General features: G+C 31.7%; 4 protein-coding genes and 1 long non-coding RNA gene across 5 annotated transcripts in view; 3 read left to right on the plus strand and 2 right to left on the minus strand.

Moving 5' to 3' along the window:
- Window positions 1–496: 496 nt before the first annotated feature.
- LOC148233580 (uncharacterized) lies at window positions 497–10,080 on the minus strand. Its single transcript, XM_088191079.1, has 7 exons — window positions 10,027–10,080; window positions 6,701–6,982; window positions 3,113–3,350; window positions 2,898–3,051; window positions 2,135–2,272; window positions 1,912–2,067; window positions 497–1,839 (listed from the first exon to the last, which is right to left on the minus strand). The coding sequence occupies exons 2-7, from the start codon at window positions 6,883–6,885 to the stop codon at window positions 1,601–1,603; spliced, it is 1,110 nt and encodes a 369-aa protein (XP_088047205.1). The 5' UTR covers window positions 6,886–6,982; window positions 10,027–10,080; the 3' UTR covers window positions 497–1,600.
- On the plus strand, window positions 5,665–10,080 carry LOC148233581 (uncharacterized). The gene is made up of 2 exons (XR_015810552.1): window positions 5,665–8,519; window positions 8,579–10,080. It is a non-coding gene; the product is annotated as an uncharacterized LOC148233581 (long non-coding RNA).
- Window positions 10,081–12,792: 2,712 nt separating this feature from the next.
- On the plus strand, window positions 12,793–13,346 carry sloth1 (sloth 1). The gene has a single exon (XM_088190888.1). It carries the CDS (start codon window positions 12,876–12,878, stop codon window positions 13,107–13,109), a length of 234 nt encoding a protein of 77 aa, XP_088047014.1. The 5' UTR covers window positions 12,793–12,875; the 3' UTR covers window positions 13,110–13,346.
- sloth2 (ubiquinol-cytochrome c reductase complex assembly factor 6 sloth 2) lies at window positions 13,116–13,346 on the plus strand. The gene has a single exon (XM_088190889.1). The coding sequence runs from the start codon at window positions 13,116–13,118 to the stop codon at window positions 13,299–13,301; it is 186 nt and encodes a 61-aa protein (XP_088047015.1). The 3' UTR covers window positions 13,302–13,346.
- Window positions 13,347–13,375: 29 nt separating this feature from the next.
- Window positions 13,376–17,263, minus strand: part of LOC148233584 (uncharacterized) — a 58,777-nt gene continuing 54,889 nt past the window's right edge. Inside the window, exons 6-8 of the mRNA XM_088190885.1 lie at window positions 16,884–17,215; window positions 15,274–15,382; window positions 13,376–13,847 (exon numbers count right to left, since the gene is read on the minus strand). Coding sequence (XP_088047011.1) covers window positions 13,820–13,847; window positions 15,274–15,382; window positions 16,884–17,215 — 469 coding nt within the window. The 3' untranslated portion in view covers window positions 13,376–13,819. The remainder of the gene's footprint in view (window positions 13,848–15,273; window positions 15,383–16,883; window positions 17,216–17,263) is intronic.

The following is a 17,263-nucleotide window of genomic DNA, read 5'->3' on the forward strand; positions in this document are numbered from 1 at the left end:
ACTCCTTCGAGGCAAATTATTTATAGTTTGATAGTGTTGTTAAGGATTTTTCTAGCAATTTGATTTTTACAGCATGAATTCTATTCCTTGAAGATTGATGTGAAACTTCCAAAACCTGTAAGTATAACTAACAATATTTTTAGTTTTCCTGTAGTTTTAAAGCTATTAAATAAAATTTACAGTATTTTCACTGTACGATAACGTTCTCTGGTTACTGTGTAATTATTAAAATAAGGATAAAAGGAAAAATGTTTATATGTAATTATACATATCACAGCAAAATAAACCTCGTTTCAATATCACTAACCCCATAATGACTACATTAAAAGTCCAGCCCTATGTAGTATTCAGTATGCATATGGAATATTTTCATCTTTAGTGATACATTCTTAGATTAACTAGAGCTTTTTTAGGTGAGCGTGTCATTTAAACATCTCTGTGGTATATTTTGCAGTGGTAAGGATAAAATGTATGCGGATGCATATATAAAAACTGATTTTATTTATAATACATTTATTAATTCTGTAGATGGCAAATTAAATAACAATATTCGAAGGTGGGGATGTTTATCTATTATACAAAATATATTTTTAATTCACCATTATCACAGCATATTTTTTCATAGTAATTTTAAGCACTCAATACCGATTAACGTATTATTAGTTTTCAATATAAATTATGTGAGAATCAACATTTATGAAAAAATATACACTAGGGAAGAATATAGGTTTTTTTCTATATTTATAATTATCATAATTATTAAATACAAAGCACACGCAAGATTCGCAAATTTTAAAATGGATACAAAAAATATTGAGACAATATTACAAAAAACTGTAATAAAGTAAAAATCACCATAAAATGCTAATCTATTCCGTCTATGTATGAGCAAAAAATAACATGCTTTATAAGAATATATAATACATATCCCAGTTATGTAATTGATCTTTTTAAGCATTCTAATGAAAGTACGGATGAAAAATAAAATTATTTACAAGGAAATTTATACATCATAAATATGAATAAAATGCAAATCCAATCTAATGACTTGAAATCTGAAATTAAACATTGAGTAGAAATTATAAATAACATAAATACAATTTATACAAATAAATATTGTATGACCCGAAATAAGTTGACTAAAATTAAAAATTAATTTACATGTAAAGCTTCAAAATTTATAATGTTTGAAATACCTAAAAAAATGTACAAATTTATTTAATTAATACAAAATACTGAATCATTTTTTTAGAAAATCACAAATATTTAAAAACGAAAAGCACCATTTTTAAACCAATAAAATCGTAAATAGAGGAACATATTCCATAAAAAGCAGCCCCGTAATTTATTTATTTCAAAAATCAGCTCCTCAACACAAAATTGTCTATAAATACATATTGGGGATTATATAATAATTTTAACCCAAAGCTCTGTAATTTGCCCCCTCAGTGCCATATTGTGCTATCTGACTTTTATTATTGTAAAATAACTGCTTTTAATGCCATGAACTAAGAGGACGAATTGTATATTTTGATTAAAACATAAATTACTATCAACTTAATTGTATTAAAAAAAATCCTAAACTTCACTTTTGATTAAACTATAATTCACTCCTCTCGATCAACTCAAACTCATCAGAGTCGGAGTCGTGAGATTGCTGCTGCTTCACTGGAGACGACGGCGACCACGGATACTTCAGGTACGATCCGGCCGCACTCATCAAGAATGGAACCCAACCTTCAATAGCCTGATTGAGCATGGCTTCGTTTACATTTTTGCTAATTGGCACTATCTTCTCTCTGGTGTCTTCGAACGTCAAGTTCTTATGCGGAGTGTCTACTGTATAAATAAAAAAAAACTAATTTAGTAAATGCAATATTAACACAGTAGTGCTGCTTAATAAATATGAACCTTTAGGAATGAAGTCGCTTTCACTATCGCTAGAATTCGTCGACGGTAGCGAAGGCGTCGAAGAATGAGACCTGTCGACCTTCTTCGCCTCCAAGAAGTTATCCGTTTCATCCTCGCTACTCTCCGCTTCGGCGGCAGCATGCAACACGTTCAAATCTACAAGTCGATACATAAACATAAAATTTTGCCTACACAAAATCACGCAACGTAAAAAAATAATCACCGTCGGGTGTGTTGAGATCTAACGATCTAGGCGAAGCTGCCAACTCTTCACTATCTTGCATTTCTCCGGCTCTGTGCAACTCTTCCATTGCATGCGTAGACATCTCCGGCATAAATTCTTCAACTTCTCCATCCGAATCTGAAAGAAACGGATGTTGATGTATTTAGACGTTTTTGACGCTTATTAATAAACTAGTTTCAGTAACCGTATTTGTATTGCACTCGATCATAGGTTGGCATTTTGCCAATCTTGTGACGGTTTACGAGGCATTATGAGCGAATTTTAGTAAATGCGCACCAATAATGCGTCAGTCATTGAGCGAAAATTTTCAGTAAACAAAGAAAATATTGAAACTCTATTAGTTCTGTCATTTCTGTTACTTAAGATTTAAAACAAATCACTATTAGTTTGGACGAAGACCAATAATTGAGTTATATTTCACAAAAAAATTCAGACAGGAAATAAAAAAAGTCAAGAAAATTTACATCATCACAATCACTGAAACAATTGTGATCAAAATATAAAAAATTGGATTATTATATAAATAAATAAATTATTGAGGCAAATTAATTTTTAGTAATAAAATTCTGGTATCGCCGAGTGCACGGTCGCTACTAGAATTGTCGGAGGCTGGGGAGGGAGTACCAAATTCATGTTTGTTTTTATATAAAAAAGAGAAGAGTCTCTCCCAACTGCCACTATTCGATACACGCTATATAGAAAAAGCAAGATTGCACAACAAAAATGTTTTTAAAATTCATACCGGCGTGCGACTGAATGGATTTGATGGTCTTCTGAATGCTCGGCAGAAGCGGAGACAGAAAGACCAAGTTGGCTATCAAATGTATCAGCAGCGTCCCACCGACATATGCCACGAACCATAGGACGCCCAGTCCGCCGCACATCACTATGCAGAACTGAAATAAAAACAGATTAGCAACAAGACTTGCATTATTTTAATGAGCTCAGTCGACGTACCTTGGACGGATTGTCCTGGCGGAGCTGCAGCATGTCTGCGCATGCAACAGAGAGCCACTGCCGGGCTCTAACAGTAGCGCGCATCAGTTGCTCTCCATTGTTGTTTCGGCCGGAGGTTCTCTCACGGCACGGTCGTTTTCCAGCGCCGAGCGCCGTCGCCAACCCGTCCAATGTGACTAGAATTAGCAGTATTCCCGAGATCAGGCCCAAGGGGCGCACCTCCAACAGTCGAATTACCCTGCAAAGATATGCGAGTGTTTAACTACTTACTCGAACAATCTGATTAGAAAAAGCTTAACAATCAAAACTTTGACGCGACAACGGAAATATATAGTTTAGTTAGAATATTGATTTTTTAAAAATGCTATGAGAGAACTTTAAATTTTGGACCCCTAACAAAAACATCAAAAAATGACTAGTTTCGTGGATAATATAATAATATTGTTAAGAACAATTAGTTAAATTTGAACTAACTCGATTTTCGATAACTTAAATCTGTATTTCATCAGCTGCTTATCATTTTTTTAAAAACATACAAATGCTTTTTGGTAATCCTAATGTACATAGTTCGATGCATCTGATGGACAACCTTTTTTCGGAGGTTATTTTAATACTATTGTTTAATAAATTGTTCACTAATGTAATTCACACAAAACCAATGCCTCTCAATATATTTTTAAAAAAGTTTTTTGTTAAAAAAGAAAGAATCTTTCATATGAAGATATGATTTTAAATTACGCAAAAAACAATTTTTCCTTCTCAGAAGTCAAAAATTCACGTCAAAAGCAATAAAATCGTGCCGTCGTCGTTACAGTGGAACGTTCGTTACAGAGTTACGAAAATTTTGTCTAGGCCGATGACACAATTTACGAGTAGAATATATTTTTCAAACCAGTTTTCATTCGCATCCGCTCTTTATCTTGGATCATTCTACTTGCAGCTTTACATTAAAAAAAATTGCATAACGTAATTAATGAAATGTTTGTAGCTCGTTTTTTACAATATGACAAAATAAAATCGTGCTAGAACAAATAATTCGTGTAAAAATATAGTATTCGTTCTTTTTAGTGAACTGTGTTATTTCAAAACCATGTAAAAAGAGAGTTGGATGTTTATTTTAAAATATAAGCCTGTCTTAAAATTTTAAGAAAATCACCAGTGGTTCTAAACAATTTTTACATTGCAAAATTGAATTAAATTAAAATAAATACAAAAACAAATTGTTTGCCATATTGCATACTAAGCAAGCAATAGGTTAATTCAGAGATGGTGAACCAATTCATATTGAAACGCCGCATTAATTTAGGCTTTAATTAGATTTTTACATTATTTTGTATAAATACAAAAGTGCAAAATATATGGAAGATTTTGTTCTACTAAAATTCAATTCATTCAAAAGGCCACAACAAATATCGGGTTACAAGGCTGCAGATTCCCCACACCTGGAATAATTAAAGAAAAAATGATTTTGTCAAAATTTTACGTATTTTACTTTAAGCTTCTATTATATATAAAGAAAACGTTAAGATAAAGAAATACCATTTCCTTCAAAGAAAATACCAATGTTCAATTGGATGCAGTCCAAGAATTTGGGATGTACTGTTAATAAACCGATATTAAAAAAAGTGATGTTACTAGTTTAACCTTGACGAGACTAAGTGGGGTACATTTGTACCCCAATATTCTTATACGAGTATATATACATTGTTATATACACGAGTTTAATTTTTAAAAAAATACTCTGTAATATTTAGCTAATTTTAGTAATCTTCACAAGTATCTAATGAGTGGAAAAATCAATAGCATTTACATTTGTTTGAATAACCATAAACATCTTTCATCACAGTTTGGTAATAAAATGTTTGTTGCAAAATGTTTCAAATCTCGTTATTTTAAACAGTCGATTAACCCTTTACGTGTAAGGAGCGGATAAATACGCTTCACATCGCATGTCCCTTAAATGCGAGAATATCTCAGTCAAGAAAAAAGCGCATCTCTTAAGTGGGAGGAGCAGATATATCAGAATTTTATAAAGTAGGTCTTTGTCTCAAATTTAACACAATTTTTTTTATGATGTTATGTTCCAATGGCTTTCTACCCTCATTTAATTACTTCTAAGAATTTATCACCAAGAATCAGAACACATGTTCTTTTTTTATACATCACAAGAGCTCTGGGGGGAGTGACACAATTTTTTTTAGTCAAAGATCAGGCATTCCAATGAATTCCACATGTGCAATATATGTTTGAATTTATATAATATATTATATAGTTTGCATTCAGTTGAATTCTGAAGTCGAAGAGTATTGGTGTACCTCGAATTTCACTGTTTACAATTTTAGAATGTATAAAAAAAACAATTACCAGAAGAGGAAGAAAGATAAAGGAACCAACCAAAAGTCGAATATTGATAGGCTGGCATTTTCCGACAAGTATGAGAACAAAAAATACCAACGCAATTGTCAACTGTGCAGTATCGTGTCATCATGCAAGAAAAAGGGGAAAAGAATTTACAGAAGAGGGCAGACTTCTTATTTTTAAAATAGATAATATTTTTTTTCAATTTTGAAGGTAAATATAGATGCATAAAGGAATAACTATATACAAATAAAATGACTTTTTATGAAATTTAATTTCGCACGTATAGGGTTAAGATCAACTATTATTGTGCTGCCGGTTTGAAGCAAAATTTATGATGTAAATATAAATATATGTTGCATATCGATAATAAAAAGCGTGCACTGATAAGAGAATCGTATGATTCTGTCAATTGCTTGACCTACTGCGGCACAAGCGTAACATTTGACATTTTCGTGTTTATTTTGAAACTGATTACTACTTTTAATAGTTTAAAAGTAACACAAAAATGAATTAAGCTCAATCAGCATATATTGACAGTCGAAAGACACTGATGTAATTTAATAAAAAAGCATTTAATTTAATTGTTTCGATAAACATTATCATTAAATACTTTCCAATTTCTCGCAAAATATATACAACGATAAGAACTATTATTAACGATCCTATAATTCGTTGACCTCGCTCCGAAGCGACAACAAACTGCCAGACTTTTTATATAGATTCAAGTCGTCAATAAACAGTAGGTTCAAGAACCCGGTCGGTGCTTTTTAACAAAAGCAATTGAAAAGTGTTTAGTTTAAATCAAACCAAATTCAATGAATGAAAGTGAATGTCGATATAGAAAAATTGACCCACATTCGAGTCACTTGTGCCGTTACACAACCAATGTGTAAGATTTACAATGTCAACATGCACACCCACACTGTGGACGTGTTCTAGTTTTATATTTCGTCGAAAATGCTAATTGGCTCTAAATACTTAAAATTGCGTCGTAATTACAACTCATTCTGTACCTGTAAAATTGAATCTTAAAAATCAACATATAATTGTAGCATAAGTAAATATATACACCAGTAACTGTAATTGCATTGGAGTACATCTGTCAATTTTGCTCAGTTGCACTCTAGGACCCTGAAAACGTGATCATCGTTTCCCTACTTGGAGCAAATTTTGCATTTACAGTTATTTTTTTGATTTTTAAATCTTATGTTTGGTAACGAAACTAACCACAACAGGAGATTGATGACGATCATGGTGACGGCGCTGATCTTGACATCCTTCCACATGATTATGTCCTGCATAGTGCTCACGTACGGTCTCAGAAGCCACGAGACCCTCTGCTCGATGTTGGTGCCCGGCTTCTTTCTGGGGTAGTTGAACAGGCGTTTGAAAAATTCCATCACACTAGTCATAATGTCGTCGTCTTTGTTGTTGTTGTATCAGTCGACGACACTTTTCATCCCACGCCTCCACCGCTGAACAAATGAACAATATCGCCGTAGACAATCGCTGCAACAGAAAAATTGTAATTAATTTACGACGATGACAGTGATAACCTGCGAGCGTGTGCGGCAATTGCAATCGAATAAATCAGTCACGTTGATAGTACGTAATGCTAAAATTAACATAATCGGTATGAATGAATAAAAATCTCATTTCATTAACATATAAATGCAAAGCTAATTAATCTGTAATCTTAAAATAATATGATCAGTATGACCGTCTACTGCCGTACTTTAATCTTACATTTAATTAAGTTCTAACCGAAATATATAGTATATCCAATTAACGAATTCATTGTAGCACATCTTTGAAAATTTTAAAACTGTTCGTATCTCGCTGTTTTAGAAGACCTACCTCACAACAGCTGATGAACTGGCAATAAAGATAAAATAATATAACTCGACATAATACCACAATAACAAAAATGTAAAATTATTAACTGATAAGTAATTTTATTTTTAAAATGTTTTCCACTAAATAAAAAGCTAAGTATTTTACTACAAAATTATCGTATGTTATTGTAGTGTTGTAATCTATAAATATTAGTCATAATTATTTTGCTATCATGTATAATCTCTAATGGTTACTTGTGGCGCGTTATATTATTTCATGATGAAATTACATTTATTTTTGTCACAAAGATTAAATTATCTCATGTATATGTTACAGTGGATTTGTATTCCCCAGTGAATGTAAATTTTCACTAGTAGAAAAATATTTTTTATCAACTCAGTCGGTGAAGAAATATCACACAATAGATTTATAAATTCACTGCTCGAGGTCAGTGAATTTATATTTTGTGAACATGTGTGCGCAAACAGATGATTCGCATATTTTACACATTGTTTGCAGTACATGTAAAATTACATTTTTTTTAAATGTTGCTGGTATGTGGGACCTGTAAAAATACGTTTTTGTTGACTGGTGGTAGAAGTTGTGCAATTTATTTATACCATGTTTTTCATTGCTTTTCGTTAGTTCACACTACACAAAGTACTTGTATATTATTTTTTTACGATTAATCGTAATAAAAATCAATATAGTTTCAGTTATATATTTTTTGGCAAATAATGAACTACTCTTTTATTTCACATGGTCAAAACCTTGAAAGGGATTATATTTCTGCCAAATTTTTAATGGGCTGCTTTTGTACTGCAACTCTGTTCAAACCTTTTATTTTTATACCTGGATAGGGATGGTTCACTAATGTGAGGTTGGCGGAAGGAATTTTTTTGCCACATTTGTGCATTGCTATTATGAATAGTTTGAGTTTAAAAACTTAGTATATGGTGAGTTTAGAAATTAAAATTTTATTAAATGATATTAGATACTTTAGGAGTTATGACGATTTTTAGTGCGAAACCTCGATTTTCGCCCCCGCCAGGCGAGATATATGTATGGTCAGAATAAAAATCAAATCTCAGTCAGAATAAATATTAAATGGTCAGAATAAAAATATAGGACGATCGTTTGAATATACAAAAATATTACAAAACTGTTAGGCAGGTTAGGTGCAAGCGAGCGATGGTCAATCTTTTTAACTGTATGTAATTTTTTACATATTTGCTTAAATTTAAATTTTAGATTACATTTTCAGCACAGAAAGAATATTTTTGTTAAAAAATGAGCTAAACAAACGTTAAGAGCCGATGACGCACATATGCGTCATTCATAAAAAAATATTTCCTGTATGATGATTTCCTGAAAATATCAGCTTAACATATAAATTAGTCATTTTGCTATCTAATCCAATACAAATATAAATAATAAAATATCGTTGAAAATTGTTGCGATTTTATGAATACGCATCAGATTTGTCTATTCGTATTTTAAGAAACTGGGTTCGCTTATGGTTAATAATCTCCCGTGTGACAGGATATGTTTCAAATAGTGAACTGTGAAAAGTACCGAAAGTTGAGTAAGATGATGCATGTCTGTTATTCCAGTAAATGTACAAGTGGACTAGAAAATTCCGAAAGCGCGAGTCTTACGAGTGTTATCAATAGAGATTAAGATATTTGACTATTTGATTTTCATTCATTGTTCGCACATTGAAATTGGACTAGTATGAGTCACTCTTTACGAGACAAAGACATTAAAAAAGAGCCATACCTTGCCAAGAATGTTGAATGTTTTTGACATGAATTTTGTTTGTGATATTTTTTAAACGAATTAATTTGCATACGTTTTTATAGCACGGATCATCATCATCGAACGTATCGTTCCAACCGACCGTGAAAAACTCCAATTGGTAAAAATGATGACAATAAGCAATAAAAATGAATCACGCTGTGGACGATTACGACAAATAGTCAAAATTACGTCGACACCAAGGTCTCGTTTTACCCACTAGTTAGTACTCGCTTGCAAATAAGTAATCCAACAATGCAAATACAATCATATCGTTGATACTTTTGTATAATTTCATGCCCTATCTCGCTTGGCGTGGGCGAAAATCGACAACAACCATTTATAATAGTTAAGTAAAAGTATCACAATGGAACCCCATTTCAATGAACAATCCCTATCCAGGTAGAAAAAAAAAAGGTTTTAACAGATGTGCAGTACAAAAGCTGGCATGTGAAATAAAAGAATAGTTTATTATTTGCCAAAAAAATATAACTGAAACTATATTTAAGTGCTTTTTGTAATCTAAAAATAACAGTCAACAAACAATGGATTAATATTTAACAATATGATACATTCTTAGAACAACCAGTTAAAAAATTCACTAATTCCAGTGAGCAAATATTTCTGTTATTTCTTTAGAAAAAGAAGAAGCGAAATCGGAAAAATGGCCGACGCATATTTTCAAAGGCTACATTGTGCGAAATCGAACACCTGCGCACATTATCCGTCGGCGTCGGACGCGAAATAGATATAAAAAATGTCGCGTCGCGTGATGGCGATGTTGCAGGTGATTTTGCGAAAATTTCTCATTGTTTGTTTGGAAATGACGTCGTTCGAAAAAGGGGTGTTCCGACGTTCCGAATGACGTCCGATCGTTCACAGTCGTACAAAATAGGGATTAGCCCCACGTGGTCCCTCACCTCTTTCGACCTCGTTCGAGGAGCTGCAGTTCGATCGACGACTGAACACACACTATTTATTTACTTTTTATTATTTGGCCAAAGCGCGTCCAACTCCGACCGTGCGCCACCAATACACTGTCATCTTTTTTTATATTGCGACGCAATTATTTCATTTATTTATAAGTACGGTGACGCGTAAACAAACAGCTAAATTTAAAGCGTTTCACTGCGTTCTGAAACATATTCGATCTATTGTCTGAACGCCGCAAATTAATTACTTTTCAGCGCGCAATAAAATGTAACAAAAAATAACAAATTGCGCATTTTCTTTTTAATATTCTTTACAAATATACTTTAAAATATTATCTATAATTTGCAAAAACATGCTTTTCTTCAATTATATCATATTTATGTATTATGTCATATTATATTTATACTATTCACTTTAAATAATAACAAAATATGTACTTAAAATTAAACTGGCAATATTGAAGCAATTTCATTCTTCCAATGAGACTGGGACAAGCTTTAACCATAATAAATGTTAGCATCAGTACAAAACTTTGCAAAAGGTGTCATATTTAAAATAATATGTAAAATAACTCACAGAATTCACATAAATGTAAAAATCACTTAAACATTATTTCATATTTAGAGTGGAGATATTTTCATTTTTAATAATAAAACTGCATATTTTGGAAATCAAATACGTTTTAAAGAACTTCTTTTATTTAATTATTACAACTGACATTACTATAATTATATAATATAAGGTAACTAGATTTTTTAAATATCAAAAAATGACACAAAAAAGGCATCTCACAATTTTTTTTCATTCAAGGATGCTGCGGAAGCTAAAAAAATATTCGAGCGACATATTAAATTTATATTTTATTTTTTGCACCTCATAGCTATGCTTTCGACAATAAGGTTAACTACCGTTATTTTCTTTGTTTTGTCATACAGATGTTTTTGCCGCTGTTTTATTGCGTTAGTATGCCATTTTTATTTGTCGAATGCATAATTTACTTAATAATTTTAATAAGACGAACAATCGCTATGTAGTTAATTTAAATTACTATCAATCTTAAAATTCTTATTAGCAGTATTTTATTATTGCATCAAATTAAATGATCAACTTTCGGTCAGAATAAATAGTTAATGATTAGAATAAAATTTAGAACAAATATATAAATTATCAAATAATATTATATCGATAAATATAAATTATCGCTAAATAAGCTCAAGCTGGCCTCGAGAACGGCATTAGTGTTTTTAAGAACGGCAGCACTGGCAACGAATTTTTGAATTTCATTTTATCAATAAAAAGTTTACCAAAATCGCAAGAAATCTCATTATTATGCTAGTAAATATATATTACAAGTGGCAGAGCTATGAGGTGAGGGAAGGCGGACCGCCCCGGTCACCATTTACATGGGGGCGGCATTTTTGCGATGAAAGGACCGTTCGTGTTCGTGTACGCTAAGAATATATATCCACGAATAGCTAAGAGTTAAGTTGAATATGCGAGAACAATCAACAACATTTAATAAATGCTGATTTTTATGATCCGGTTCGTCATAAAATGTCGTCCTTATGAATAAACATATTTTTGTTCAACCCAAAAATTTGACTAGTTTCTTAGAATCGGTAAAAGTCGAAGTTACACAAAATTTTCTTGATTGTTTATTCGAGTCGAGCGCCAGCTTGAATAAATGCCTGATAAGCATTACCATATTTCAATCAATTACAATTTTTTTTTATAATTCTATTTTACATTTTTTTTTATATAATGTGAAATATATGTACCCTAGTTGGAGGGGGGGGGGGGTTTAAAGGGGCCGCCAGCCTTGGAAAGTTTTGGCATATTAAAGACATGCATTTAGATATTGTTTTTTTAGGAAGATCAGATTTTCTATTAGATAATTGTTTGGAGAGGGGCGAAGTTAAGAATTGCATCGGGCGGCATGAACTTTAGCAACGCCATTGTCTGTTGCTACCACATTCTGTAAATTTATAATTAATTTGAATATAAAAAAATTGTTAATAAAAAATGTGTACACTGACAGACTTTATTATTATGCAAAATTGCTATTTATAATTCGAATGTAATTAAAAATATTATTAATATTTTGGCGACGGAAGATAACGGGTCGCAATTAGACACAGATTGAGCCGCTGCAGTAGTATTGGTATTGAAATTGTATTAGTTTACATTTTGTTTACAAATTAACCTAAATAAATACATATAAATAGGCTCCTTACAATATATATTGCATGTTTTTGTATATTATTTTTTATGGATTGAAGTTTTAAAAATGTGAGGACCATAATTTAGACGAAGACAAAATTAATAACTAATAATCGTTTATAATCAACGATTAGTGGGTTCGGAACATCGTTTTGGTACATATTTTTCAAGAAGGGATTGCGTACTGGCATGATTTATTAGATTTGCTAAAAAAAAATTGAGAATAATTGAAGTATCAAACCAAATAATCAGGGTAATCGTCCCCGAATTCACAAAATCATTACTAAAAGGAAGTAGCGTTCCGGTACTTCTTTTTGTAAAGCTACACACTGCTTAAAGTTTATAGTTAAGTATTCAGTTTAATAAATCAAACATATATAAATTTGCATACATTAAAATATACGTATTATTGTTTTAATTTTATCCAACGCTTTGTATTTTCTATTACCTAGATATTTCAAGTATAAGAAAACAATGTTGTATCATACATTTTTTTGACTGTTAAGTTTTCAAAGGTGGCAACACCAAACGTCAGTTTGGTTATGTGATAATGAAATCTACCAAGTGCTGCGAAAAAGCTGAAATATATAGTTCATAGGACAACTACACCAATGATATGTATTCCGAGAAAATCGGTAAATTTTTGAAAGCATTTCCTGGTGAAAAAACATTCGGAGTGTATCGTTTCCTGCCGGTTTTCTTTTGCTTGGGCGCAGCCCTCGAGTATAGCATGATCAACTGGCACGTGGGCAAGATAAACTTCTACGCCACTTACAAAAAGCGCGAAGCGAGGAATCTGATCGAGGACAAACTTATGAGGGAGATTAATTTCGAAGACATTGGTAAATAAGGTAAAATGCCCGCTGGCGTCAGTGGAGTGCAGTATTTCAGCTTCATGGCTGCCGGATTGTTGAGTATGTTCCTGGGCGCTCAGGCCGTCCACGTTTATTACAAGCCAATGGAAGATTTCGACGTTTACCTGCGACAAGAACTGAAACGGCTTCCGGACGAAATCAAAGACGAAGTTCTATCAAAGCTATAATATGTATATATTTTCTATTTAATAAAATGTAGATGTAACACCTTATTGTGCGTTTTAATTAATTGTAAAAATAATTTATTATTTTATTTCATAGTTATTATTCAAGCGTTCATTACATTACATTACATACAAAATTCTCAATAGACTTAAATAATTGATAACATAATTTTCAATTTTATTATACATTGTTAATACTTAATTCGATATATTTATATAGGAACAATTAAAATATATAACTTAGAAGCATTTCGTTTCATCACAATATATTTACAACGATTAAAATAATGTATTTTATACATCAAAAAAGCGATAATTAATAATGTCATATTAGAACTTAACGATAATAAGGTTAATCGATAATAAAGGGATTATTAACAGTTAGGGCAAGATTTATTCAAGTTATTTATTTCAAAATATGTTCGGCGGACATAATTCGTTGACGTTTTCTGTTAAATTCCGAGTTATCCATTGTTATTTCTCGACGAGTTCTACGCATAGTTATCCGATCGTTGTTTTCTTCAAATGAGTCGATAGTTTTTATCGTACCTGAAAAAATATTCAAAATGCATGTAAGTTTTAAATAAAAGTATCACTTACTTTAAAATAAAACTGTGAGTAATATTAATAATAATAGTCAGTAAATTTTATAGAGCTAAATGTATTACCTCATTACATGCATATTAACTATTCGTAAGTATTGAGTTATAATTTTTATATAACTAAATGTGTATTATCGTTCTCTGTTAAAATATCAGTATTCGGTCAAAATATAACATTTAATTAAAAAACATACTTAATGATAAATACGTTAAGAGCCGATGACGCAAATATGTGTCATTTGATATCAATTTTACATATTCTGATGTCATTAACTTAACACATCACTGGTCGCAAATTTCTTTATCTCATAATTTCCTCGTAAAAACTGCAAAATGCATGAAAGCACATATCTGTTTTGTTTGCTAATAATTATGATCCTCAAATTGAATAATGAAAAATCAATATTTATTGACTTGCTTTACGTTCATCGCAAAAAAACGTACATTTAGAGCGATTATTTTAAAAGTTATAGAAATTTTACGAAAGAATTAAAAATATGATATTTCAGACCCTTATTATTTTATAGCGGATTGTATAGTTTCAAGCTAATAATAATTACTGACCGTTTTTAAAAATACTAACTCAATAAATACAGTTCTAAATATGTTAGCTAAAAATTAATGTAACTTATTTATATAAATCGTTGTTTACAACCCACAAGACTTGAATGAAGAAGTAGGTTATTAACCAGCTTCAAATCTCTAAAAGCTACCGATCTCTCAGGCGATAACAGAAATTCACCCTACAGTAAGAGAGCTAAAGGGGGATGTCGAGGAATCTGCCCCCTTATTTTATTTATTTGATAGTGCAACTTGTACTAGTGTAACAAATCAGATTAAAATGTTATAACATATTTTAAATAAAGTGTTATATCAGAAAGAAAATAGAAAAAAAGTTTTTCAAGCACTATTGATGAAATTACTCGTCTAGGAAAATGTTAAAAATATTATTGTTTTAAATTTTTATTACAGAAAACAATTTTTCATTAATATATGGGTTTTACTACTGGTTTTAACTAATTAAATTTATTTTTATTTTTCTGTAAGCTATTTTCTGATCACCGTATTAATATTCAAAGCAATCTTAGAAGAGAAAAAATCTAATTGCAAGTTCATTTCTCTTCTTATAAATTGCCTTTGTTAATCGTTATCCGTTAAGTGCAATTTGTTATCGAAGCCAGCTGGATTTAACGGCTTATCCATTTTCAGTTACCTCTCTTTTCATTTACCGTGACGTTAATATGCACATATTATTCAGTTATAGCGAAAAAATGTGCAACAAGCTTTTTTTATATACACAATAGTTCCGAGAACTAATAATCTCCGGCGTGGTCGGTATTTACAGCACTTGACACAAATATATTGGTACGTACTCCGTCCTGACGTTGGTCGCTTTGGGCGCTGCGTTCGACCTGTCGTACGATCTCGTCGGCTGACTACTCCGTTGAGTGCCGCGGAGTGATCCGTTGGTCGTCGTCGAAACTGAAAGATTAATGATAAACAAACTAAAATCTTATAAATTCCTAAAGAGTAACAATACAACTGCACAACAACATTTTAAAATCTAATATAATAAAACATCAGATACAAGTGGCTGAATGAATCTTTCTGTTCATTTTAAAATAAAAAGCCGTATTTACAATAAAAATTACTTTTGGGGTTTGACAACCGAGAAGCATTCTAGCTTCGATCTTCAGATCTGATTAAGAGACAGGGACGGCATTTTAGCTTTTTCCAGGGGGGGGGGGGGATAATAGTTGTCCAGTCAGTGGTCTTTTTTTAATATTTCTATTTCATCAAGATTCATAGTAATTCATTAAATTACATGCATTTTTCTGGCCAAATTCAAGGGGGTTCCTGTTTATAATCCACGTTAAAAGCAATAAAATCGTTCCGTCGCTGTCGCAGTGGAAACGCTTGGTTATCTAGTGTTCATATTAAGATTTTTTATAACAAAATTACGACTTACAATCAGTGAGAATATAATGAAGCACATCTAAACCGAATTTTGCCCAATAGGAGAGCGCAAAAAACAAGTATCTCTTCTCAGAAGTCAAAAATCCACGTCAAAAGCAATAAAATTGTGCCATCGCTGTCGCAGTGGGAACGCTCGTTAACGAGCGTTTCCACTGCGACGACGCCGACGCGATTTTATTGCTTTTGACGTGAATTTTTTACTTCTGAGAAGTGATAATTGTATTTGCGCCCTCCTATTAATCAAAATTCGGTTTAAATACACTTAACCAATACTCTGATATCAGAAGTCTGTAGAAATATTGGTAAGGACAGCTATCTTATTTTTAAAACATTGTGTAATATCGAAGTGCAGACTAACTATAGAGCAATATGCGAGATGCGACGTCTTCCGCTTATTTTCTCCTAAGAGATGAGTTGGCTTTGTTTATATTTTGAACATGACCTAATGAAAGTTTTAAGACTATAATTAGTCTTAGAACTTTATTAGGTTAGGTTTAGATTTAAACAGCAAATGGACGTTTCGCAACTGTCAAATTGAAAGCATAATTTATATTTATAATTTTACTAGCAACTGCCAGATAAATTATATTTCTACTGGTAAAAATATATATCTACCAGTGAAAATGTATTTCGATATGATTTCACTGAAATGTCAAATTAAAAAAAAAATATTTAAAATAGATTTGAGACTATTTTTTTTCAATTTTCTTTGCGGGATAACCCGAAAATTTCTGGTTTAGAATCAGGGACGTCATTTTAGCTTTTTCTGGTGTAGAGGCAAAAGTTACCCAGTCAGTGGTCGTCTTTTTAATATTTTGATTTCATTAAGATTCATAGTATTTCATTATTTGACATGCCAAATGACATTTTATTGCCAAATGCCCCCAACCAAATAACGTCTTTGTTTAGAGTCAATTGTTGGAGATTAACACAAGAAAAATAATTAGATTCAATCCTTGAAGAGAGATGTCCTTAATTATAATATTATCCAATTGTAAGTATATACCTGTTGATTTTTTAGTCAGACTTATTTTGTTCTTCTTCTCCGCATCGCTTCCAATATGATCGGTCGTTCTCCTCAGCTTTTCGCTATCTGAGGTTTTGCTCTTATCTTTTTTGTAGCCGAAATGCCTTTCTTTGCTATGACCATTATCTCTCTCCAACGAAGTATCAGTGCTGTGCGACCTTTCTTTACACTTAGTCAGTGACGAAATAGTACTCTCCTTGACTCTCTCCCTATGTCTTCCGCCAGATTTAGACTTATCTCCATTAGTCAAGCTCATAATCGTCGAAACGGCAGTCTTATGCCTGATTTCAGGCAACATTCCCGAAATATATCTGCAATAAATAAATAAATATTATCTTGAAACACTAAAATATTCAATA

Source organism: Plectrocnemia conspersa, unplaced genomic scaffold (genome assembly GCF_051122295.1).
Source record: "Plectrocnemia conspersa isolate PC_06_02 unplaced genomic scaffold, ASM5112229v1 ptg000008l, whole genome shotgun sequence".
In the NCBI taxonomy this organism is placed as follows: Eukaryota; Metazoa; Arthropoda; class Insecta; order Trichoptera; family Polycentropodidae; genus Plectrocnemia; species Plectrocnemia conspersa.